The sequence below is a fragment of the Cherax quadricarinatus genome, chromosome 10 (assembly GCF_038502225.1).
Source record: "Cherax quadricarinatus isolate ZL_2023a chromosome 10, ASM3850222v1, whole genome shotgun sequence".
NCBI classification, from domain to species: Eukaryota; Metazoa; Arthropoda; class Malacostraca; order Decapoda; family Parastacidae; genus Cherax; species Cherax quadricarinatus.
In genome coordinates, this window is record NC_091301.1 from 19,432,847 (window position 1) to 19,457,529 (window position 24,683).

Genomic DNA, 24,683 nt, shown 5'->3' on the forward strand with positions numbered 1-24,683 from the left:
CCCCATGCACAAATTCCATAGGTGAGATAGGGGTAAATAAGAGAGTGATAAAGGGCCAGGAGGGCTGACTGTGGAACATAGTACCGTATCTTCGATAGTATGCCTACAGTCTTGGAAATTTTCTTAGAAATTTGTTGTATATGTGTATGAAATTTGAGTCTATTATCGAGGTGGATTCCTAAGAATTTTCCCTCTGTTAGCTTTGTGATAGGTGATCCGTTTATCGTTATGTTAAGAGGTACATCTGTAGCTCTGCTACCAAACTGAATGAAGTAGGTTTTGTCAATGTTTAGTGTAAGTTTGTTAGTCCTCATCCAGGTAGATATTTTCTGTAATTCGGTGTTTACAGTATTGGCTAGCGTGACTGGGCTCGGGTGAGAGAAGACGTATGTGGTGTCATCTGCAAAAAGTGTGGGTTTGAGTAATTGCGAAGCATTTGGTAGGTCATTTATGTATAGGAGAAAGAGAAGAGGGCCAAGGACACTTCCCTGTGGGACACCAACTGTAATTGGTTGTGCGGAAGAGCTTGCCCCATTTGCGTACACATATTGGCTTCTGTTGCTGAGGTAAGACTTGAGGTAGTTGAGGGAGTGCCCTCTAATACCATAGTGTGACAATTTTACGTGGAGCAAGTCATGGTCAACTGTATCAAAAGCTTTACGTAAGTCAATGAAGATCCCCAGTGGGACTTCTTTTTTCTCTATTGCAGTGTATATATGTTCTAGCATGTGTATAATAGCATCATTAGTATTTTTATTAGGCCTGAATCCAAATTGGCAGGGGTTGAGAATGTTATGGGAGATGAGGTAGGAGTGGATTCGTTTATGAATTAATTTTTCGAAGATTTTTGAGAGAGGGTGTAAATTGGATATTGGCCTATAGTTATTCAACTCTGTTTGGTCTCCTCCTTTATGGATCGGGGTGACCCTTGCTATTTTGAGAACTGTAGGGAAGGTGGAGGATTCAATGGATTTGTTAAAGAGTGTTGCAATGATTGGTGATAGTACTTGTGACGCTTTTTTGTATATAAAGGGTGGTAAGGTATTTAAATCTCCTGCCTTGTTTTTCAGTGCGTTGATAATAAGGGAGACTTCGTATGGGTTAGTCGGAGCTAGGAACAGTGTGTTCGGGTAGTTGCCAGTGAGGTAGTCATTTGGTGGGGTATCTGAGCTTGGGATATTATTGGCAAGGTTTTGACCTATAGTGGAGAAGAAATCATTGAGTCTGTTTGCTGTTTCTGTTGGTGGGAGTTGGGGTTCATCTGATTTTGCTAATTTTATTTCGCTATGTCGTGATATCTTTTTTGTTCCCAGAATTTCTGATAGGGTCTTCCAGGTCTTTTTTATATCACCTCGTAAGTTGGATAATCTGTTCTCATAATACAATTTTTTTGCCCTTCTTATCAGGCTGGTTAGGATTGACGAGTAACGTTTTGTTTGGTCTCTGGTTATGTGACCCATTCTGTACTGTTTTTCATATCGGTGTTTTGTATTTATGGATTTGAGAATGCTGGGTGTTAGCCAGGGACTGTTCAGTCTCTTAGCTGTCATCTGTTTAGTTTTTTTAGGGCAGTGCTTGTTATAAAGGTATTGGGTCTTTTTTAGAAAATTATTAAAACATTCGTCAATATCTGTATAGATTTCTAGCTCAGTGTGCCAGTCAATGTTTGTTACTGCTGTTGTGAAGTTATTAATGGCTGCCTCATTGTGAAGTCTGAAGGTGACTTTAGTAGTGTCTTGGGGTATTTTACCAAGAGTTGTTATTAGGAAAGTAGGGTAGTGGTCTGTGGTATTATCTGTAATTATGCCTGATTTTAAAGGGGATATGGTGTTGGTCCAGATGTGGTCAAGTAGGGAAACACTAGTCTCTGTAACTCTTGTAGGTTTTGTTACTGTTGGTAGCAACATGCAGTTACTCATTGTGTTTGTGAATTCAGTAACGTGTGGGTCCTGGTCTTGCAGGAGATTTATATTGAAGTCACCTGAGAGTAGTAAGTGATCTTTGTTCATGCGTGCATCAGTTATCATACTTCCTAGGTTTTGACTAAATTGGCTAATGTTTGATTGTGGAATTCTGTAGATGTTTATCACTGTGAGAGGTTTTTGTAGGTATTTGGATTTGAATTTAGCTATTATATATTCCCCATGTTCATCCCTTGTGCAAGTATTAGTGATACATTCTAGTTGGTCTGAGTAGTATATAGCTGTGCCACCCCCTTGTTGGTCTGGCCTACAGTTGTGTATGGCTGTGTAACCAGGAATGGCATAGACATCTGTAGTATCAGGCTTTAGCCAGGTTTCAGTTAGTGTAATAATGGACATATTGGCATGCAAGGAATTTAGTAATGCTAGGAGGTCATCATAATGCTTGCTTAAAGATCTGATATTGTAGTTAAAGATAGTTATGTTGTTGTTGGCTCGGAGAAGTGCCTTTGATTGTTCTGCTGTGTAGTAATTACAGTAACTGTTTGAATCATTTAAGTCATTAAATAAGAGGTTGGTATCAGGATCAATGCTTGTAATCATAAGATTTGTAGTGAATCTATAGTTAGAATTAAGTAAAAAATAAAGTAAATATTCTAAAGCTAAAAAAAATAGCACCTGAATTATTTAACAAATGTAAAAAATAATGAGCTTAGGTAGTTTTTTAAAGCTAAAATAAAGGAGACAATATAAAAGGGACTAAAATAATTTGTGGTGAACAAATAAAGTGATGATCAAATAATGGAGCTTGGGAATATGATAGTAGGCAGTACTTTAAAGGTAATTCTTTAAAGTTAGAATTATAATATAAAATTATAATATAAAAGGGACTAATATAAGTTGTGGTGAACAATAAAGTGGTAATCAAATAAATGAGCTTTGGAGTATAATGGCAAAATAGTGAACTTATTAACTTTAGCACCTGAGAATAGCACCTTGATTAGTTTAACAATTGCGAATATATGATCTAAGGATGTTATATAGAGCTAAAATAAAGGACAAAAAATATATAAGGGACTACAATTGAGTAATGGTAAACAAGTTAAATGGATAGATAGTCACTATGAAATAATATTGGTTTAGGAGTAAGATCTGATTTGTAATATTAAATAAGTTGAGCAGTTTATTGCACAATAAAAAGTAAAAAAAAATGAGGTAGTTGGTACTAGCTAGCAAAAGATAGTATTGATACTTGCAAAAAAGTAATTGGAATATACACTAATTGCACACACAATAAAAAGTGACTAAAAAGACAAGTAGTGGTAAACAAAATTAAATGGACAGGTAAGAACAATGAATAATGGTAATGTCTTGGTTATAATATGATAGTAAGATGGTAGACAGGTACAAAGGATAATATAAAGGTTGGAGTTGAATATGCAAACTTGAAAATTTGGCAACAAAATGTTATGGGAAGTAAAAAATAATGTTTAATGTACAAAAGTAAAATTGACTGGTAGTAAATATGGTGTTTAATAAAATTTTAGTAAGTAATAATGATTACAAAAAAAGTGAAAAAGTAATTTTTATTTCATTCAATATTGCACTGGTAGTTATACTAGAGGTTATATGGCAGTACAAGGTAATTAAGAGTACTCTAAGATAGTAAATGTGGTATAAAACAGGTAAAGGTAATTAGACAAGTAATGGTTATTAAATGTCAAAAATGTTAAGAGTAAATTGAAATTATAGTAAAAATGATAATTATTAATTTTAGTAGGTAATATCAATTGATAGTATTTAAAAAAATATGAGGTAGTAATATGGACAGAGAAAGTATCAATTCAGCTAATGTTTAAGCAAACAATAGTAAATAAGAAAATTACATAAGGTGACTTATGCTTACTAGTAAAATCACAAAAAGAGGTAGTTGATTATTTAAATACTAAGAGATTGTACAATGAAATTTGAACAATAATGGAGCAAAACATACACTACACTACGTAGGCTTTTAAGTTGGACATTGTTTAGTTATTCTCTGTAAGATTAGTATCCCTGAGAAATCGTGATAGATCATTCTCGTTCGTGATTGTGTACAGTTGACCTACATTTGTTTTCCTAACAAGAATTTTCCCATCCCGTGTGAAGTATTGGTGTATTGTGTCGTTATTCTCCCGCTTAAGTTTTCTTACTCTATACAGGAGGTTCTGACGTTTTTTGGTAAGACACTCGTTTATGTATACCTCTTTCTTTACTTTAATAGATGCAATAATTAAGTCTTTTTTCCTGTCATGTGAGTGGAATCTAAGCATAACACTTTTTCTACCATGGGATCCTAGTAACCTGGCTTCTTTTATTTCAGACTCAGGTACAATAACACTTGTTTGGTCCTTTATGATCTGCAGAGTAATTTCTTTACTGTTTGTTTGGTTCATATCACTGGGAAAAAATGGACTGTTAACTATTACTGCGTCCGATAGTTTATCTTGTTCAGTTTTATCTTCTTGGAGAACAAAGTAGTCGCTGTACTGGTTATCTAAGTTGTTCTTCCATTCTTTTACTGCTTCTTCAACCTTTGTATTAAGAGATATTATTTGTTGGGTATGGCTATCTATGACTGACTGGATGGTCTTGCCACAGTTTGTCATTCCTGGTGTTGATAACTTTTGTTCAAGACTGAGGATTTTGTTCTCGAGTTGTGTCATCCTGGTGTCTTGTTTTGTTAGCGTCTCTCGAAGATTCATATTTTCAATAACTAAGTTGGAGATGCATGACTTTAGGGTATCTGGATCGTTGGTCATACCTGAGAGACTACTTGGTAGGTTGAATCCGGGGAAGAGAGGGGAGGATGGGCTGGTGGCAGCCATGTTTGTTGTTATTGTTGTGGTGTCGCCTTGAGTGGTGGTGAGTGGGGTGGTTGCTGGGCCGGCGTCCTCCTGGCTACACTTGTTGAATAGTTGATTTTTCGGCGTTTTCTTGCTGGCCTTGGTGCTGTTTCCTCTTAGATTGCGCCTCATAATACTACAGGAATTGTTGTAGTTAAGAAGAAGTTGTAGTTATACAAAGTTTAGGGTTACGTTGTTCGGCTGGCAGCGGGGTGTTGCTTTCGGTTTGTGGGCAGTCTTCCTTTGATCTCTATTATGTTCGATTTGTAGGTTTCACTGTTGGTAATCTTTGGTCATTCTGGGTGCTACGTTGGGTAGTGCAGTTTTGCATGTAACTAGGTCATCGTAGGAGCATTTGTAGCTCTGATAGTTGGAGAAAAGTACGGAGCTCGGAGGTTGCCGCTGCCGCTGCCGCTTGATATTACTGTATTATTCATACAGTCTAAAATGCTTGTTGTGAAAAACCATGGCTCAATTATATTCCTGTCAACAATGGATAAAAGGTTCAAAGTGATTGTTGAAGTTATGATGTGGGAGTACATAGGTGAGTATGTGTGTACTGAGTATTTAGCATTTAGTCTAGGGTGATTAAGTGGCTTTTGAGAGGAGTCTTAAACTGATTTTCAGACTGGGTTACTTTAATATATTCTGGTAATGAATTCCATATTTTAGGGCCCCCTATGTGCATAGAGTTTTTACATAGTGTGATATGGACACGAGGTATATCAAAAAGAGATCTGTCTTGTGTTGTGGTCATGTGTCCTGTTTAAGTTGGTGAGGAGAAGTTTGAGTGGAGGGTTTATATTTGTATGTATTGTTCTGTGTATGTAGTAGGCACATGAATAAGTATGGATGTTCTTAATGGTGAGCAGATTCAGACTTCTGAAAATTGGTGGAGTATGCTGGTGGAAGTGGGAATTCGTTATCATTCTTACTGCTGCCTTTTGCTGGGTTATGAGGGGTTTTAGGTGATTGGATATTGTTGATCCCCATGCACAAATTCCATATGTAAGATAAGGGTATGTGAGTGTATGGTAGTGCCAGGAGAGCTGATTGTGGAACATAGTACCTTATCTTTGATAGTATGCCTACAGTCTTGGAGATTTTCATGGTGATTTGTTGTATGTGTGTCCGGAACTTAAGGCTACTGTCAAGGTGGATACCTAGGAATTTTCCCTCTGTGAGTCTTGTGACTGATGATCCATTTAGCGTTATGTTAATCGGATCATTTGCAGTATTCAGGGTAAGTTTATTAGTCATCATCCAGGCAGATATTTTCTGCAATTCGGCATTGACCGTGTTTGCTAGTATGACTGTGTTTGGGTGGGAAAAGACATATGTAGTGTCATCTGCAAATAATATGGGTTTGAGTAGCTGTGATGCTGTGATTGGTTGGGTGGAAGAGTTTGCATCATTTGCATACACATGTTGAGTTCTGTTACTAAGGTATGATTTTAGGTAGTTGAGGGAGTGGCCTCTGATACAATAGTGCGTTAATTTGGAGTACAGCAGTTCATGGTCGACTGTATCAAAAGCTTTACGTAAATCAATGAAAATGCCCAGTGGGACTTCTTTCTTTTTGAGTGCGGTATATACGTATTAGTTCTAGCATGTGTATGATAGCATCATTTGTGCTTTTATTATTCCTGAATCCAAACTGACAAGGGTTTAATATGTTGTGTGAGACGAGGTAGGAATAGATCCGTCTATGAATTAATTTTTCAAAGATTTTATAAAGCAGTGGTAAGTTAGATATTGGTCTATAGTTATTCAAGTCAGCTTGGTCACCTCCTTTGTGGATCAGAGTGACCCTCGCTATTTTGAGGATTGTTGGGAGGGTAGCTGATTCAATGGATTTGTTAAAGAGCGTTGCAATAGTTGGTGATAATACTTGAGAAGCTTTTTTGTACATAAAAGCAGGCAAGCTGTTTATGTCTCTGTCTTGTTTTTAAGGGTGCTTATGATGAGCGTAACTTCTATGGGGTTGGTTGGAGCTAGGAATAGCGTATTTGGGTAGGTACCTATGAGGTAGTCTGATGGACGGGTGTTTACGCTGAAGAAGGTGAGGAGGGGAGAGGGAGTTTGGAATCCCCCTCCATAAGGACTTCAAGTATCAGAACCCTCTCTAGGGTTACTTCCCTTCTTTGTCATTTACTGCCACAGTACATTCATTACTTATCTTAAAATATTTGTAGTCTTAATGTAGGATGAGAAGTGAGTAGTATTTATTTGTAGGAAGTCAGTGTAGGCAGTGGTACATATATGTAGCCCCCTCCCCCGGGCTAGGCTACACTACACAGCCATGTTATTACACTACACAGCCATATTACCATCGACATACCATGTTCACTAAGTTAAATAATTTCTAACAACTACCTTTAGATGCCATCATAAACAAAGGGAGAAGTAATGAATAATTCATGCCAAGAATTGTAAACAAACGCGTATGAAGGGCGGTGACCAGGCCAGATGCCAGATTCACAGTTTTCTCTAATGCTGAATCAGAGAAAACATTCTGTTTACCCTCTACCCTCCTCCCTCTTCCTCCTTGATTAGCATATAAACATCGCATGTTTATATGCTATTTATATGCTATGTAATGTGTTTCTTAGATAATTTTGAAGAAAATATCATAGATGGATTAATGAAAATGTCTATATTAACCTAAAATAAGACATTTAATGTGCCCAAGAGTGATTATTATTACACATCCAATACGGCCAATTTCCGAGTTGCCGGCCAAAATCCAGGATAGAATTTCAGCCAAAAAAGTGGCTGAAATCCAATTTGGCTGATATCTGCACCGGCCGATATCCAGGGTTCCACTGGGATTGTGCTTTGGTTGGGTTGTGGATGCTGCTCCTGCCTTGTACTGAACATTTTCATTGAGTGAAGCACAAAACCTCACACCATACTCTCCCTCACACAGTTACACTCACCACTGCCTTCACACATTGCCTTCCTACTCTCCCCATCATATCCTACCCCTTTTCCTCTCTCTCTGACTGCTACCTGCCCCTACACTTAATTACTGTATTGGATACTATATGATTAATCTGTTGTTTAATTAATATGTATGCACTAATAAACAAAGTTTAATACTGTTGGTAAGTGAAAAGTAACAGTGATGAATGTAAAATATTGAGTAAATATTCTTAGTTACAAAAAAGCATTGTAGGTACAGAATATTATGGCTTGGGAACATATCTCCAATTATAACATGGGTGTCTAGGGGAAAAATAACTTGCAAGTTTTGAACACTAAACTTTCAATTTTTAAGAATGTATTAATTTTGTAAGTCAGGGCCTTACTCTGTCAGATTGTAAAAACAAGCTTTTATTAAGTCATTCTTTGGTGGGTAGGCAGGACCTGCCTATAATGTTAGTGGTTTTGAGGTTTACCTATCTAAGGTTAAAGAATGCTTTTTCTTGCCTGATCCTAATGTACTAGTATTTGCTTTTAATGTTATATGTACTATGCCTTATGTAATTATGCATTTTTCTCATCAGGTATGTATGGTCCAAATAGATCACCGTTTGATGATTACATTGATTACTGGGGAGGCTATGCTCGTCCCCCACATCCTCCCCCACCCCCTCCTCTTCCTCATGATGAACCAGATTTTCATCCACCACCGCCTCTTCACTTCCGCCCAGTGAGGCCTCCTCCTCCTCCCCCTCCTGTTAGACATCCACGTCCTCAGCACCATCTTTATCCTCCAGAAGACAGAAAAAATTCGTCTGGTTCATACCGTTCTCGAACATCTGAATATGATTCAAACCAACAAAACTATAGACGAAGACATAGTAATGGTGGCCTTTCCCCTAGAAGACCATATGATTACGATCATCAGCAAGAGGATTCATACGTAGATTCTTCCAATGATGACCCACCAGAGCTCTTTGTTGGTAGTCCTTTAGTTCCAAGGCGCAAAGAGCCTGAACCTCGTCCAGCCTCTAAACCAGTACCAAACAATAAAAGACCTAGTAAGTATATAATTTCAGTAAGATTATATAATGCTGTCATTTTTAGTTTTACTTAAAGCTTTTTAACATTTGATTGTTTCGGTCGTATATATGTCTTAAGCCACCGTTTTTGACGTATATATATATACTCATAAATTCTAGTGGCTTCAAATCAAGCAGGAGAAAGCTAGTAGGCTCTCATGTGAGAGAATGGGTCTGTGTTGTCAGTGTCCACAATATAAAAAAAATCCTGCAGCACACGGTGCATAATGAGAAAGAAAAACTCCGACCGTTTTTTTTTTTAATTAAAATGCCGACTTTGTGGTCTATTTTCGTATAGTATTTATGGTTGTATTCTCATTTTCTTGGTCTCATTTGATAGAATGGAAAATATTAAATAGAAATAGAGGTGATTTTGATTGGTTTTACTATGAAAAGAACCTTGAAATGGAGCTCAAGGTAGGGGAAATGTTTGATTTTTGCCAATGTTCAGAAGTAAACTAATGATGTCATTTTCCAATTAATGTCCAAGTAGCCATTCTAATATGCAGTCATGAATGGGTTGACATTATTTATACAATTATTACAATATTGCAGTAGTCTGCATAACAGTAAATCTTCTATTTTTTGTTTGAATAAACATTCAAAATAGAAAGCAAGAGTGATATCAGAGGGGCCTGGAGATGTGACTGATGAACAAAGAAAATGTTATTTTAGAGCCAGGAATGTCTGCATTGTTCATTCTGGACCCTATTTTGAAATTGTCATATTTTTAAATTTTTGTGAAATTGGCCAAATTGCAAATTTCTGACCACGCTATTGGGTAGTTGAAATCGGTAAATGGGCAGTTTCTTGTACTCAGTCAATAGAACAAATGGAGTTCTAAAGAAATCGCTATGAGTTTGGTCGACTGGAACAATGGAATTAGCTGAAAATAGGGCTCAAAGTGGGCAAAATCGCCGATTCATAAATATTGCCGAGGTTGCTAATTTTGCGAGAGTGTAATTCCGTCAGTTTTCCATCAAATTTTGTTCTCTATCATTTCATAAGAAAAAATAATTTTTTTTTTTTTTTAAATTTTGCGACACCAGGAGACACCTCAGGATTTGGGGTTGCGACAGTCAAGGGGTTAAACTAAATTCTTCAAGAATTATGCAGAATTATTAGGCAGCATGGTAGAATAACTATAACAAAAAGATTGAGGGTTTAGCTTAATCTAAGCAAGGTTGTTTGTCTATTTTAGGGTAATAATCAGCTGAAAAATTTGAATGTGCTGGTGTGTGAAGTTCAGTATAGTACAGTATTATGGTTTTAATGGGAGTGCATACTGTAGTGCATATACTAATATTTTCATTATGTGTAATATAAATTGCAGCTGTACTATGATTTGCAAAGATGACTATATGCTGTATTTTGAGAGAACAATATTGAATCACAAAATGTTGCCCACCAAGCTTTAGGCAATACTAAATATTTTCCTGGGTAATAAATGTAGACCTAGAGTAGTTGAATTTTCTTACCTGATATGTATTGGAATATACAGACTTTTTATAGCTTGGTAAGAAATACTTTTTTTTTTTCAGTACCAGTTGAGCTTGATCCAAATCTTCCCAAGGAACTTGTTGCCAAGCTTCACAATAATTGTTGTGATTTATGCGATGTAAAGGTAAGAAAAACCAGTGCTCTCTGAGGTTATTGGTCAGTACACTGAGGTCAATGGTCAGGAGAGGTCTTTCTGTCCTTAGCTGTCTTGGGATTAGTGTGGGGTGTTACTGAGCACAATGACTTGCTGTGGTGTTTTAGAATCTCGGGTTAAATTGTTGAAGAAGGAGGTTCTACCTCAGGAGGAGAATAGGAGACTGAAACTTCACCTAGATGGGTTTGGGAGTGAGTGTGAGATGAGGACGAGCGTACTTCAGTGGTTAGTAAGGCTAAAGGTACCACTGACTCCCCTGCTATTCAAGGTAAGAACATTCTGGTTGTGGGAGACTCCCAGGTAAGATATGTGGACTGTGCTTTTTGTAACAGATATAAAGGTGAGACAGAGTATGATTCCCAGGAGCTGGTGTTGGTGACATAGTCAACAGATTGGATAATATTATGTAAGGTAATGGGAGCATGTCCATTATCTGCGTTAGTGCTGGTGGAAATGACATCGGGAAGGGCAGGAGACAAAAGCTTCTGGATAAGTACAAGTCAGCCATAGATGTAGTCAGGTCTAAGGGAGGGGTCCGAGTCATATGTAGCATTTTGTCTAGAAGGGGAGTGGGCAATGAATGGATGTCTAGGGCAGTTGGTATAAATTGCTGGCTAGACAGGTACTGCAACAAACTTGCAGTCCCATTCATTGATAACTAGGAAAAATTCTATGCCAAACGTGATATGTATGCAAGGGATGGGGTACATCTCTCTGGGGCCTGAGTGGTTACATTAGCTGACTCAATTGAGTGGTGTCATTGTTAACTTGTCTAGAACTTTAAACTGATAGATTATATTAGTATGGGTATGTGTGGGAAACAATCAAACTGCAGTACTAGGGTTCAAAACAGCAAATATTACCAGGATACCTCAGGGATGTGTTTAAAAGACAATATTCAAAATAAAGTTGCTAGTTAAGGCAAAACAATTGATCAACAAAGACAGTAGAAGGCAGCAAGTGAATAGCTCCCTTAAGGTTTATTATACTAATAGTAGGAGTCTAAGAAATAAGATAGATGAGCTAAGATTACAGTGGACCCCCGGATTTCATAGTCGTCGGATTTTGTAATACAGTATTCGGAAATAGTAACAATTTTTCGTCAAAATATTGGCTCGGTGATTGTCATTGAGCTTGGTAATAGTCATTCGTTCTGAACGTCCGCACAGCAACGGCGGCCCGACACTCAGTGTGCCATTTGTTTATCATCCAGTGAGCATGATCCCATGCGTTCATGTGATACATTTCGTATTACTCCATTCTTTTTAGTGCTCGCATCTGCTAAATAAGCCATCATGGGCCCAGAGGAAGTTTCTAGTGCCAGCCAGCCCTTTGGTAAAGGGCTGAGAGAGGGGGGAGAATGTGTGCCTTCTTCAGCAATTCTGCGATATGTACGATACTAAAGCAGCAGGGGTTGATAAAGGCTATAGTGCCAGCCAGTGATAAAGTGTAGCATTAGCAGTGTAGCAGTTAAGTTAAGCAATTAATCGATAGAAAAAGGACAACACGAAAATGACTCCTCCAATGTTGTTGGAAGTATATAGGGCAACACTGACAACACCGACAACACTGTTGCTTCTGCTGCCGCCATCACCACCACTTTGTAAGGCCCTTATACACCCAACAACAAACAACACAGCAACACTCGTCACATATTAATGATATACATGTATATTAATGTATGGAAGAGGGTAAGGTACCTAGGGATTGGCAGAGAGCATGCATAGTTCCTTTGTATAAAGGCAAAGGGGAATTAAGAGTAAGACGGAGAATAGGATAGCAGATGAACAAGGAGGCTTTAGGAAAGGTAGGGGGTGTGTGGACCAGGTGTTTACAGTGAAACATGTAAGTGAACAGTATTTAGATAAGGCTAAAGAGGTCTTTGTGGCATTTATGGATTTGGAAAAGGCGTATGACAGGGTGGATAGGGGGGCAATGTGGCAGATGTTGCAGGTGTATGGTGTAGGAGGTAGGTTACTGAAAGCAGTGAAGAGTTTTTACGAGAATAGTGAGGCTCAAGTTAGAGTATGTAGGAAAGAGGGAAATTATTTCCCAGTAAAAGTAGGCCTTAGACAAGGATGTGTGATGTCACCATGGTTGTTTAATATATTTATAGATGGGGTTGTAAGAGAAGTAAATGCGAGGGTCTTGGCAAAAGGCGTGGAGTTAAAAGATAAAGAATCACACATAAAGTGGGAGTTGTCACAGTTGCTCTTTGCTGATGACACTGTGCTCTTGGGAGATTCTGAAGAGAAGTTGCAGAGATTGGTGGATGAATTTGGTAGGGTATGCAAAAGAAGAAAATTAAAAGTGAATACAGGAAAGAGTAAGGTTATGAGGATAAAAAGATTAGGTGATGAAAGATTGGATATCAGATTGGAGGGAGAGAGTATGGAGGAGGTGAATGTATTCATATATTTGGGAGTGGACGTGTCAGCGGATGGGTCTATAAAAGATGAGGTGAATCATAGAATTGATGAGGGGAAAAGGGTGAGTGGTGCACTTAGGAGTCTGTGGAGACAAAGAACTTTGTCCTTGGAGGCAAAGAGGGGAATGTATGAGAGTATAGTTTTACCAACGCTCTTATATGGGTGTGAAGCGTGGGTGATGAATGTTGCAGCGAGGAGAAGGCTGGAGGCAGTGGAGATGTCATGTCTGAGGGCAATGTGTGGTGTGAATATAATGCAGAGAATTCGTAGTTTGGAAGTTAGGAGGTGCGGGATTACCAAAACTGTTGTCCAGAGGGCTGAGGAAGGGTTGTTGAGGTGGTTCGGACATGTAGAGAGAATGGAGCGAAACAGAGTGACTTCAAGAGTGTATCAGTCTGTAGTGGAAGGAAGGCGGGGTAGGGGTCGGCCTAGGAAAGGCTGGAGGGAGGGGGTAAAGGAGGTTTTGTGTGCGAGGGGCTTGGACTTCCAGCAGGCATACGTGAGCGTGTTTGATAGGAGTGAATGGAGACAAATGGTTTTTAATTCTTGATGTGCTGTTGGAGTGTGAGCAAAGTAACATTTATGAAGGGGTTCATGGAAACCGGCAGGCCGGACTTGAGTCCTGGAGATGGGAAGTACAGTGCCTGCACTCTGAAGGAGGGGTGTTAATGTTGCAGTTTAAAAACTGTAGTGTAAAGCACCCTTCTGGCAAGACAGTGATGGAGTGAATGATGGTGAAAGTTTTTCTTTTTCGGGCCACCCTGCCTTGATGGAAATCGGCCAGTGTGATAATAAAAAAAAATAATAATAATGTATTTTATTCATTCTAGAGTATATAGAATGTTTCTGTGTTATTAATAGTGTGTGTTATGTCATATTAGATGAATTTTGCTAGATAAATAAGCCGTAGAGTTGATATTAGTGTCATATTGAAGGACTATCTTGTCCTGTCTCCCAACACACTCCCCTGCTGCCACCACAATTCCTAACATATGCCAGAAACACTTCTCTGGAACACTTTTTTGAGCAACAGGGGTCCAGTGACTCAAGCTGGTCCTAGTGGCATTAAAAATCAATGAAGGGAAGTAACCCCAGAAAAGGACTTGGTACTTGAGGTCTTCATGGAAGAGGATTCTCCTTCCAAACAATAGTAACTCCTCCATCCTCTTCCCTCCTCCCGTCTTCCATACATCAACAAGTCTTCATTAAAGGTAAGTGTCATTTTATTATTGTTTTATTCTGCATGTGTCATTGTTTTCTGTGTAGGTAAATGTATATTTCATGTAAACAAATTATTTTTTTTAATACTTTTGGGCGTCTGGAACGGATTAATTGGGTTTCCATTATTTCTCATGGGAAAAATGAATTTGGAAATCGTCAGATTCGGGTTTAGTCACTCACTCTGGATTGGATTAATTACGATAACTGGGGCTCCACTGTACTTGCAAGTGCAGGTAATATAGATGTTATTGCTATATATAATGGAGACCTGGTTCAACCTGAAAAAGAAATGCCTTCTGAATGCAACATACAGGGTTATAAACTTTTCCACACTGATAGGGTCAACAGGAAGGGTGGTGAAATGTCTACAGTTTCTCGAGAGTCGTGAAAAATTAATTTTGGGTGTGATTTTGAGGCCCCCAAACCTTGATAGGGAGTGCATTAAGCTGCTATGGGACAAAATTCATGAGGTGTCTAGATATAAAAATGTTGTGTTAATGGGAGATTTTAACTTTAGACTAATTGATTGGAACAATGTGACAGGAAATCTTAGAGTCTAGTGACTTTCTTGGTAAGGTTCAGGATTGCTTTTTAAAACAGTTTGTGACAGAACCAACTAGAGGAAACAACCTGCTTGACTTGGTTCTTGCCAACAAAGAATCACTAATTAATAATCTTGAGGTTAATGATGAGCTTGGGGAAAGCGATCACAAATCACTTAGTTTCAATATATCATGGAATTACCTAAATAACTGCAATCAAGTCTCTGTCCCAGACTTCTGCTTGGCCGATTTCATGGGACTGAGAAATTATCTGGGTGGGCTGAATTGGAATGACCCGAGTATGGGTCAGGTAGGTGGTGATGGTTGCCAATATGACATTTTTCAGAGCAGTTCTAGCTGCCCAGACAACTTATGTTCCAAGTAGAGAAATTAGATCTAACAAAAATGATCCCAAATGGATGAACAATAGATTAAAACATCATATTGAGAGGCATATACGTACAGGTCTCCCTCAACATTCGCGTTTTCAACTTTCATGGGCTTCACACATTCACGAATTCCCAACCGCCAAATTCCCAACTGCCAAATTCCTAGCCGTCAAATCATATTTAAGTTTCCCGCCACCCGCGAGTCCCTACTACCCTCCCCCCGACCCCAACAACTGGCAGCCAGCCCTCCCACCACTCAGTGTGGTGAGTGTTTTGTTTGTTCATTATTTGCTATTAGACTACAGTATAAATAATGTCAACCCATTCATGACTGAACATTGGAATGGCTATTCGGACAGGTTTTGGACGGTGACATCATATGTTTACTCTTGAACACGGCAAAGAATCAAACATTTCTGCTACTGCTAATAATAATAATAATAATAATAATAATAATAATACGATAGAATTGAAGGAAATTGTACAAAAATACGAGGGCTGAAGCAGTGGTGGAAGAAGTGGTTGAGGCATCATCAGTCAGTGTGCCTTTGTTTATGCTGGAGTGAGCATTAGTCTCCACACACTTCCAAACATTTCACAATAATTCATTGTGTTTGGTGCTTGTAGATTGAGTGTGACTGGAGTGGTTGAGGCAGTGGTTGAGGCAGTGGTTGAGGCCGTGGTAGAGGCAGTGGTAGAGGCAGTGGTAGAGGCAGTGGTAGAGGCAGTGGTAGAGGCAGTGGTAGAGGCAGTGGTTGAGGCAGTGGTTGAGGCAGCAGTTGAAGCAGCGGTTGAGGCAGTGGTATTTATTAAGATGTATGTTATTAATAATAATAATACATGTTATTTTTAATAACATGTATTATTGTTATTATTATTAATGTTATTAAAAAACACTCCCTCAACCACTGCTTCAACCGCTGCCTCAACCGCTGCCTCAACCGCTGCCTCTACCACTGCCTCTACCACTGCCTCTACCACTGCCTCAACCACTGTCTCTACCATTGCCTCTACCACTGCCTCAACCACTGCCTCAACCACTGCCTCAACCACTCCAGTCGCACTCAATCTACAAGCACCAAACACAATGAATTATTGTGAAATGTTTGGAAGTGTATGGAGACTAATGATCACTCCAGCATAAACAAAGCCACACTGACAATGCATCAACCACTTCTTCCACCACTGCTTCAACCCTCGTATTTTAGTACTATTTCCTTCTTCAATTCTATCGTATTAATAATAATAATAATACGATAGAATTGAAGAAGGAAATTGTACAAAAATACGAGGGTTGAAGCAGTGGTGCAGGAAGTGGTTGCGGCATTGTCAGTCAGCGTCCCTTTGTTTATGCTGGAGTGAGCATTAGTCTCCACGCTCTTCCAAACATTTCACAATAATGGTGTTTGGTGCTTGTAGATTGAGTGCGACTGCCACATAATTAACCATGGGCCCAAAGAAACTTGCTAGTGCCAGCCCTTTGGTAAAGAAATTGAGAAACACGATAGAATTGAAGAAAAAAATTGTACCAAAATACGAGCAGTGCGCTGCAGTGGTTGAGGCACTGGTGGAGGCAGTGGTTGAGGCAGTGGTATTTAATAACATACATGTTATTAAACAATAACATGTATGTATTTAGTACAATATTTTACGACATTTTCATGTATTTTATGATTGTTCATGGTTCAACAAGCAGTATTGTATTATATTTCCCTATAATATATTGAGGCACCAAACATTCACGATATTTCAACATTCGCGAGGCTCTTGATCCCCCCCCTAACCCTCGCGAATGTTGAGGGAGACCTGTATAGGCATATCAAAAGAGGGGATGGGCAGTTAAGAAATCAGTATATTCAGTTAAAGAGAAAAATAAAAAAAGGAAGGAATAAAAGCAAAAAGGGATTATAAGGCTGAAGTAGCAAGGGATTCGAAGACTAACCCAAAAGGGTTCTTTCAGGTATACAGAAGTAAGATTAGGGACAAGATAGGCCCACTTAAAAGTAACTCAGGTCAGATCACTGACAGTGATAAGGAAATGTGTGAAATTTTCAACACTTACTTCCTCTCAGTTTTTACTCAGGAAGATACTAGCAAAATTCCAGAAATCAATCAATCAATGCAGGGTTTACAGATTTTGGTTATTGTGTGGTTTACATGTAATAAAATACTAATTACAGAGGGGGCCACTAGGACACCTAGCATGGCTAGGCATTTCGGGCAAACTTAGATTAATTCTTAACCCTAAATTATTACAAATTATGGAGTAAGTTGACTAAATACTAAGTGACTAAATACTAGTTTGTGAGTTTAGCAATGTGAATGCTTTTGTTTTGGCACAATACATAGTTTCTATATTGGAGTATCACAGGCAAACTTATGACTAGTTAGGATTCATTATTTTAAGATTAAGATTCGTATATCTGTGCTTATAGTCAAATGGGTGAGTGAGTATCAGTGTGAACCACCAGGTGGTTTTTATGTAGTTAGTTGACGGGGTGTATCAGGGAGATAAGATGTTTTCTAACGGTAGTTTTGAAGGTGATGAACGTGTCTGCAGTTCTAGAGTTTTCAGGTAGGGTGTTACAGATTTTAGGGCCTTTGACATACATTGAATTTTTGTAAAGGTTTAGTCGGACACGGGAAATGTTGTAGAGATGTTTGTGTCTGGTGTTATGCCTGTGGGTCCTGTCACAACTATCAAGAAAGCATTTTAGGTCAAGGTTAATATTGGAATTTAAGGTCCTGCAGATGTAGATTGCACAGTATTAAGTGTGGATGTTCTGAACAGGGAGTAAGTTTAGATCTATGAAGAGGGGGGGGGGGTGTTGCCAGGGATGGGATTTAGTGATTATTCTTACTGTGGCTTTTTGTTGGGTTATTATTGGCTTTAGGTGTGTTACTGCAGTTGATCCCCAAGCACAAATAGCATTGGTGAGGTATAGACAAATGAATGAATGGTATAGTGTGAGAAGGGCATTTTGCGGCACGTAGTATCGTACCTTGGAGAGGATCCCAACTGTTTTGAATACTTTTTTTTGTTATGTGTTGGAGATGGGTGCTGAAATTCAGGTTGTTGTCGAGGTATAGGCCTAGGAATTTGCCCTCATTATGTCTGGCAATTAGAGTGTTGTCGATCTTAATGTTAAGTTGCGCAACACCTGCTCTGCTACCAAACATAATACATATACAGTGGACCCTAGCCTAACGCTATTAATCCGTTCCTGAGAGCTCAATGTTAGGCGAAATTATCGTTAGGCGAATTAATTTTCCCCATAAGAAATAATGGAAATCAAATTAATCCGTGCAAGACACCCAAAAGTATGAAAAAAAAAAAAAATTTAACACATGAAATATTAATTTTAATACACACAAACTGAAGGAGACATGCACAGTTACATGACACTTACCTTTATTGAAGATCTGGTGATGATTGATGGGATGGGAGGAGGGGAGAGTGTGGATGGTCTTAGTATTTAGAAGGGAATCCCCTTCCATTAGGACTTGAGGTGTCAAGTCCTTTTCTGGGGTTACTTCCCTTCTTCTTTTAATGCCACTAGGACCAGCTTGAGAGTCACTGGACTTCTGTCTCACAACATATCTGTCCATAGAGGCCTGTACCTCTCGTTCCTTTATGACTTTCCTAAAGTGTTTCACAACATTGTCAGTGTAATAGTGACCAGCACGGCTTGCAATAGCTGTGTGAGGGTGATTTTCATCCATAAAGGTTTGCACTTCAAGCCACTTTGCACATATTTCCTTAATCTTTGAAGTAGGCAACTTCTTCAATTTCTCTTTCCCCTCCTCCGAAGCAGTTTCCTCAGGTGTGGCCTCTTGCTGTTGAAGATGATCTAGCAGCTCATCAGTGGTTAGTTCTTCATTGTCCTCCTCCACCAACTCTTCCACATCCTCCCCACAAACCTCCAACCCCAAGGACTTCCCCAATGCCACAATTGATTCCTCAACTGGCATAGGCTTCTCAGGGTTAGCCTCAAATCCTTCAAAATCCCTTTGGTCTACACATTCTGGCCACAGTTTCTTCCAAGCAGAGTTCAAGGTCATCTTAGTCACTCCCTCCCAAGCCTTACCTATAATGTTTACACAATTGAGGATATTAAAGTGATCTCTCCAAAACTCTCTTAGAGTCAATTGAGTTTCTGAGGTCATTACAAAGCACTTTTCAAACAGCTTTGTGTACAGTTTTTTGAAGTTTGCAATGACCTGCTGGTCTATGGGCTGCAGGAGAGGAGTGGTATTAGGAGGCAAAAACTTGACCTTAATGAAGCTCATGTCCCCATAAAGTCGCTCTGCCAAGTCTGTAGGATGACCAGGGGCATTGTCTAACACCAGGAGGCACTTATTCAAAGTTCAAATTCAAAGTTTATTCTCTATAAGGATTACAATGCTGAGTTTACAGAATTTGGTTATTGTGTGGTTTACATGTAGTAAAATAATAATTACAGTGTGTACCAATAGAACACCTAGCATGGCTAGGCATTTCGGGCAGACTTAGATTAAATCTTAAGTTTAAAATATTACAAAATTATGAGGTAAGTTGGTATTATGGCTAAGTGACTAAATACTAGTTTGTGAGTTTAGCAATGTGAATGCTTTTGTTTTGGCACTATACATAGTTTCAGTATTGGAGTATCACAGGCCAACTTATGACTAGTTAAGATTCATTATTTTGAGATTGAGATTGATATTTGGGAGTGGACGTGTCAGCGGATGGGTCTATGAAAGATGAGGTGAATCATAGAATTGATGAGGGAAAAAGAGTGAGTGGTGCACTTAGGAGTCTGTGGAGACAAAGAACTTTGTCCTTGGAGGCAAAGAGGGGAATGTATGAGAGTATAGTTTTACCAACGCTCTTATATGGGTGTGAAGCGTGGGTGATGAATGTTGCAGCGAGGAGAAGGCTGGAGGCAGTGGAGATGTCATGTCTGAGGGCAATGTGTGGTGTGAATATAATGCAGAGAATTCGTAGTTTGGAAGTTAGGAGGAGGTGCGGGATTACCAAAACTGTTGTCCAGAGGGCTGAGGAAGGGTTGTTGAGGTGGTTCGGACATGTAGAGAGAATGGAGCGAAACAGAATGACTTCAAGAGTGTATCAGTCTGTAGTGGAAGGAAGGTGGGGTAGGGGTCGGCCTAGGAAGGGTTGGAGGGAGGGGGTAAAGGAGGTTTTGTGTGCGAGGGGCTTGGACTTCCAGCAGGCATGCGTGAGCGTGTGTGATAGGAGTGAATGGAGACAAATGGTTTTTAATACTTGACGTGCTGTTGGAGTGTGAGCAAAGTAACATTTATGAAGGGATTCAGGGAAACCGGCAGGCCGGACTTGAGTCCTGGAGATGGGAAGTACAGTGCCTGCACTCTGAAGGAGGGGTGTTAATGTTGCAGTTTAAAAACTGTAGTGTAAAGCACCCTTCTGGCAAGACAGTGATGGAGTGAATGATGGTGAAAGTTTTTCTTTTTCGGGCCACCCTGCCTTGGTGGGAATCGGCCGGTGTGATAATAAAAAAAATAATAAAAAAAAAAATTGATATTTCTGTTTATGGTCAAATGGGTGAGTGAGTGCAAGTGTGAACCACCAGGTGGTATTCGTATAATTAGTTGACAGGGTGTATCAGGGAGATAAGATGTTTTCTTATGGTAGTTTTGAAGGTGATGAATGTGTCTGCAGTTTTAGAATTTTCAGGTAGGGTGTTCCAGATTTTAGGGCCTTTGACATACATTGAATTTTTGTAAAGGTTTAGTCGGACACGGGGAATGTCATAGAGATGTTTGTGTCTGGTGTTGTGCCTGTGGGTTCTGTCACAACTATCAAGAAAGCATTTTAGGTCAAGGTTAATATTGGAATTTAAGGTCCTGTAGATGTAGATTGCACAGTAGTAAGTGGATGTACTGAACAGGGAGTAAGTTTAGATCTATGAAGAGTGGGGGGGGTGTGTTGCCAGGGATGGGATTTAGTGATTATTATAACTGTGGCTTTTTGTTGGGTTATTATTGGCTTTAGGTGTGTTGCTGCAGTTGAACCCCAAGCACAGATAGCATAGGTGAGGTATGGATATATAAGTGAATGGTATAGTGTGAGAAGGGCAGTTTGCGGCACGTAGTATCGTATCTTGGAGAGGATCCCAACCGTTTTGGATACTTTTTTGGTTATATGTTGGATATGGGTGCTGAAGTTCAGGTTGTAGTCGAGGTATAGGCCTAGGAATTTGCCCTCATTATGCCTGGCAATTAGAGTGTTGTCGATCTTAATGTTAATTTGCGCATCTCCTGCTCTGCTACCAAACATAATGTACTAGGTTTTGTCAGCCTTAAGCGTAAGTTTATTGGCTGTCGTCCAAGTCGATATTTTGATCAGCTCCTCATTAACAATGGTGTTGAGGGTGGCAAGATTAGGGTGAGAGATGACATAAGTCGTGTCGTCAGCAAAGAGAATGGGGTTCAGGTGTTGAGATACGTTTGGAAGATCATTGATGTATATGAGGAAGAGCAGGGGACCAAGGACACTTTCCTGCAGAACTCCAGTATCAAGTGGCTGTGTTGTTGATGCTGTGTCTTTAATGGTGACATACTGATACCTATTAGTAAGGTAAGATTTGAAATATGCAAGCGCATGGCCTCTTATACCATAATGGTCAAGTTTGTGGAGTAGGATGCCGTGGTCTACTGTGTCAAAAGCTTTTCTTAGGTCAATAAAAATTCCTAGTGGATATTCCTTATTTTCCAATGCTGTGTAAAGCAGATCTAGCATTTTTATGATTGCATCATTAGTGCTTTTATTTTTCCTGAATCCAAATTGGCAGGGGTTGAGTATGTTTTGTGCCGTTATAAATGAATATAGTCTCCTGTGCACGAGTTTCTCAAAGATTTTGGATAGCAATGGTAAGTTTGATATTGGCCTATAGTTGTTTAAATCTGTATGGTCACCACCTTTATGTATTGGTGTAACCCTTGCCGTCTTGAGTAGTTTTGGGAAGGTGCTAGTTTCTAGTGACTTGTTAAAAAGTAATGAGATAGTATACGAGAGGACATGGGCCGCTCTCATGTACAATAATGGTGGGACATGAGACAGATTCCCTAAGTTATTTTTAAGTGACTTTATGATCTCGGTGACTTCTGTGGGCTCAGTTGGAGCAAGATAGAAGGAATTTGGGAAATTCCCATCTAGGTAATCCCCGGCATGGGCATTGGTACGTGGGATTTTATTGGCGAGATTAGAGCCTATGGTTGAGAAGAAGTCGTTTATCTTGTTAGCTGTGTCAGTGGGTTGCAGTGGTGTTTCATTAGGTTTAGTTAGGACAATATTCTTTTTTTTTTTTCAGTTTGTGGGTCCCTATAATCTGAGTGTGTTTTCCAGGTCTTTTTTATATCTCCTCTTGTGTCAGTGAATCTACTGGAGTAGTATAGTTGTTTGGCTTTCTTTATTACTTTGGTGAGGACTGATGAATAGTGTTTAAGAATATCTTTGTGTATTAAGCCCTGTCTATATTGCTTTTCATATTGGTGTTTCTTATCAATGGATTTCAGAATGGTGCTGGTTAGCCATGGGCAACCAAGCCGTTTGTTTGTGATCTGTTTCGTTTTTATAGGACAATGTTTGTTGTATAGTCTAAGTAGTTTGTTAAGAAAAATGTCTGTCCAGTCATCAATACCATTGGTCTTGGAGAATTCTGTAGGCCAGTCAACAGTCTCTAGGTCAGCTGTGAACTTCCTTATTGAGGCCTCATCATGGAGTCTAAATGAGACTTTGTTGTATTCAAGTTGTGGTTTACTAATGTTTGTCAAGAGGAAGGTAGGGTAGTGGTCTGTAGTGCTATCTGTGATTATCCCTGATTTAAGGGGGGCTAGTATATTGGTCCATATGTTATCTATTATGGTTGCACTTGTTTCAGTGAGCCTGGTTGGTTTAGTTATTGTTGGTATGAGAAGTGTGTTGTTCATATTGTTGATGAAATCAGTTACAGGCTGATCATCTAGTAGGCCAAGGTTGATGTTGAAGTCTCCAGCTAAGAGAAGGTGGTGCTTATTCATTTGTCTGTTTGTTATTAGTGCCTTTAATTTCTTACTGAAATTTGGGATGTTTGTGTGGGGTATCCGGTAAATGGCACCAATTGTTATAGGCGTCTTAATGTTTTTTACAGTAAAATTAGCAAAAATGTATTCTCCATATTCATCACTAAAGCAAGTGGTGCTAATACAAGATAATTGGTTAGAGTAATAGATTGCAATACCACCCCCAACTTGGTATGGTCTGCAGTTGTGGATTGCTGTGTATCCTGGTAGAGGGTAGATATCTATTGTGTCCTGCTTAAGCCAGGTCTCAGTAAGAATAATGCAGGAGAAGGGTGTCTTTAGTGATTCAAGGAGTGCCAGGAGGTCATCATAGTGTTTGCTTAAGGACCTGATGTTGTAGTTAATTACTGATAGACTTTTAGCATTGTTTAGGATAGTGCTGGCTTGTGATGCTGTGTAGTAAAGGCAGTTACTTTCCAATAGGTTTTGATTGTGTGTCAGATTATGGAGGTTTAGATCAGGGTCAACGTGATCAATCATCTTCTAGGTTTAAATTATGGTTATTTATATCCTGAGTTGTGTGTTGAGTTTTAGTACTGATATCTGTAGTGGTGGGAAGTTTGGACTAGTATATAGCTATAGCATTTTGGTCATATAGAGTATAGTCACTAATACACATAATGAAGTTGGTGTTGTCTATGTGTTGTGCTGGAATGAGCTAAAGTACAACTAGGTTTAATCTAATAATATAAAAATACAAATTAAAAATAGCACCAGGCTCTCACTAGTAATTACACTATGGTCTAATGTAATGAATTTGGTATTGACTATGTATTGAGCTAGAATGAGCTATAGTACAACTGAGTTTAATCTAATGATATAAAAAAGGCACAAGACTCTCAGTTGTAATTGCACTAAGGTGTTATATAAGTTGTTTACAAGAATTAGAGTATAACTAGATTTAAATTGACAAGATAAAATATACAAGTTAAGGTAGCAAAAGAATAAAAAAAGTAGAAAAAAAAATATATGAGGTAGTTGGTACTAGTTAGCAAAAGATAGTTAAGGGCCTTGAACAATAATATAATTGAAATATACACTAATTGCACACACAATATAGTCACTAAGATATGAAAACAATCTTAGACTTATAATATAAACTTATAATATAAAAATACAAATTGAAATGGTACTTGCAATTGCACTTGAGTCTGGTATAGGTTGTTGACAAGATCAAGAGTATAACTAGATTTAAATTGACAAAATAAAATTCACAATTAAAGTACCAAAAGAATAATAAGTAAAGATGACTCAAGAAATCGTAATGACACGATTGCAAATAACCATACGCGACGGGCTGGAGTTTTGAGACTCTATGACCGCGGGTTCAATCCCGGCCGGGGGTATGGTTTAATAATAAGTAAAAAATAACAATGGCAATGTTTTGGTTATAATATGATAGTAAGATGGTAGACAGGTACACAGGTACCAAGGATAATATAAAGGTTGGAGTTGAATATACAAACTTGAAAATTTGGCAACAAAATGTTATGAGAAGTATAAAATAATGATTAATGTACAAAAGTAAAATTGACTGGTAGTAAATATGGTG

General features: G+C 38.8%; 1 protein-coding gene across 4 annotated transcripts in view; it reads left to right on the forward strand.

Annotated features, from left to right (window-relative positions):
• LOC128699619 (zinc finger matrin-type protein 3) overlaps positions 1-24,683 on the forward strand; it is a 185,956-nt gene that overhangs the window by 10,090 nt on the left and 151,183 nt on the right. For all 4 annotated transcript variants that reach the window (XM_070083685.1, XM_070083688.1, XM_053792348.2 and 1 more), the window contains exons 2-3: positions 8,317-8,793; positions 10,356-10,438. In XM_070083685.1, the coding sequence (XP_069939786.1) occupies positions 8,317-8,793; positions 10,356-10,438 (560 nt within the window). The remainder of the gene's footprint in view (positions 1-8,316; positions 8,794-10,355; positions 10,439-24,683) is intronic.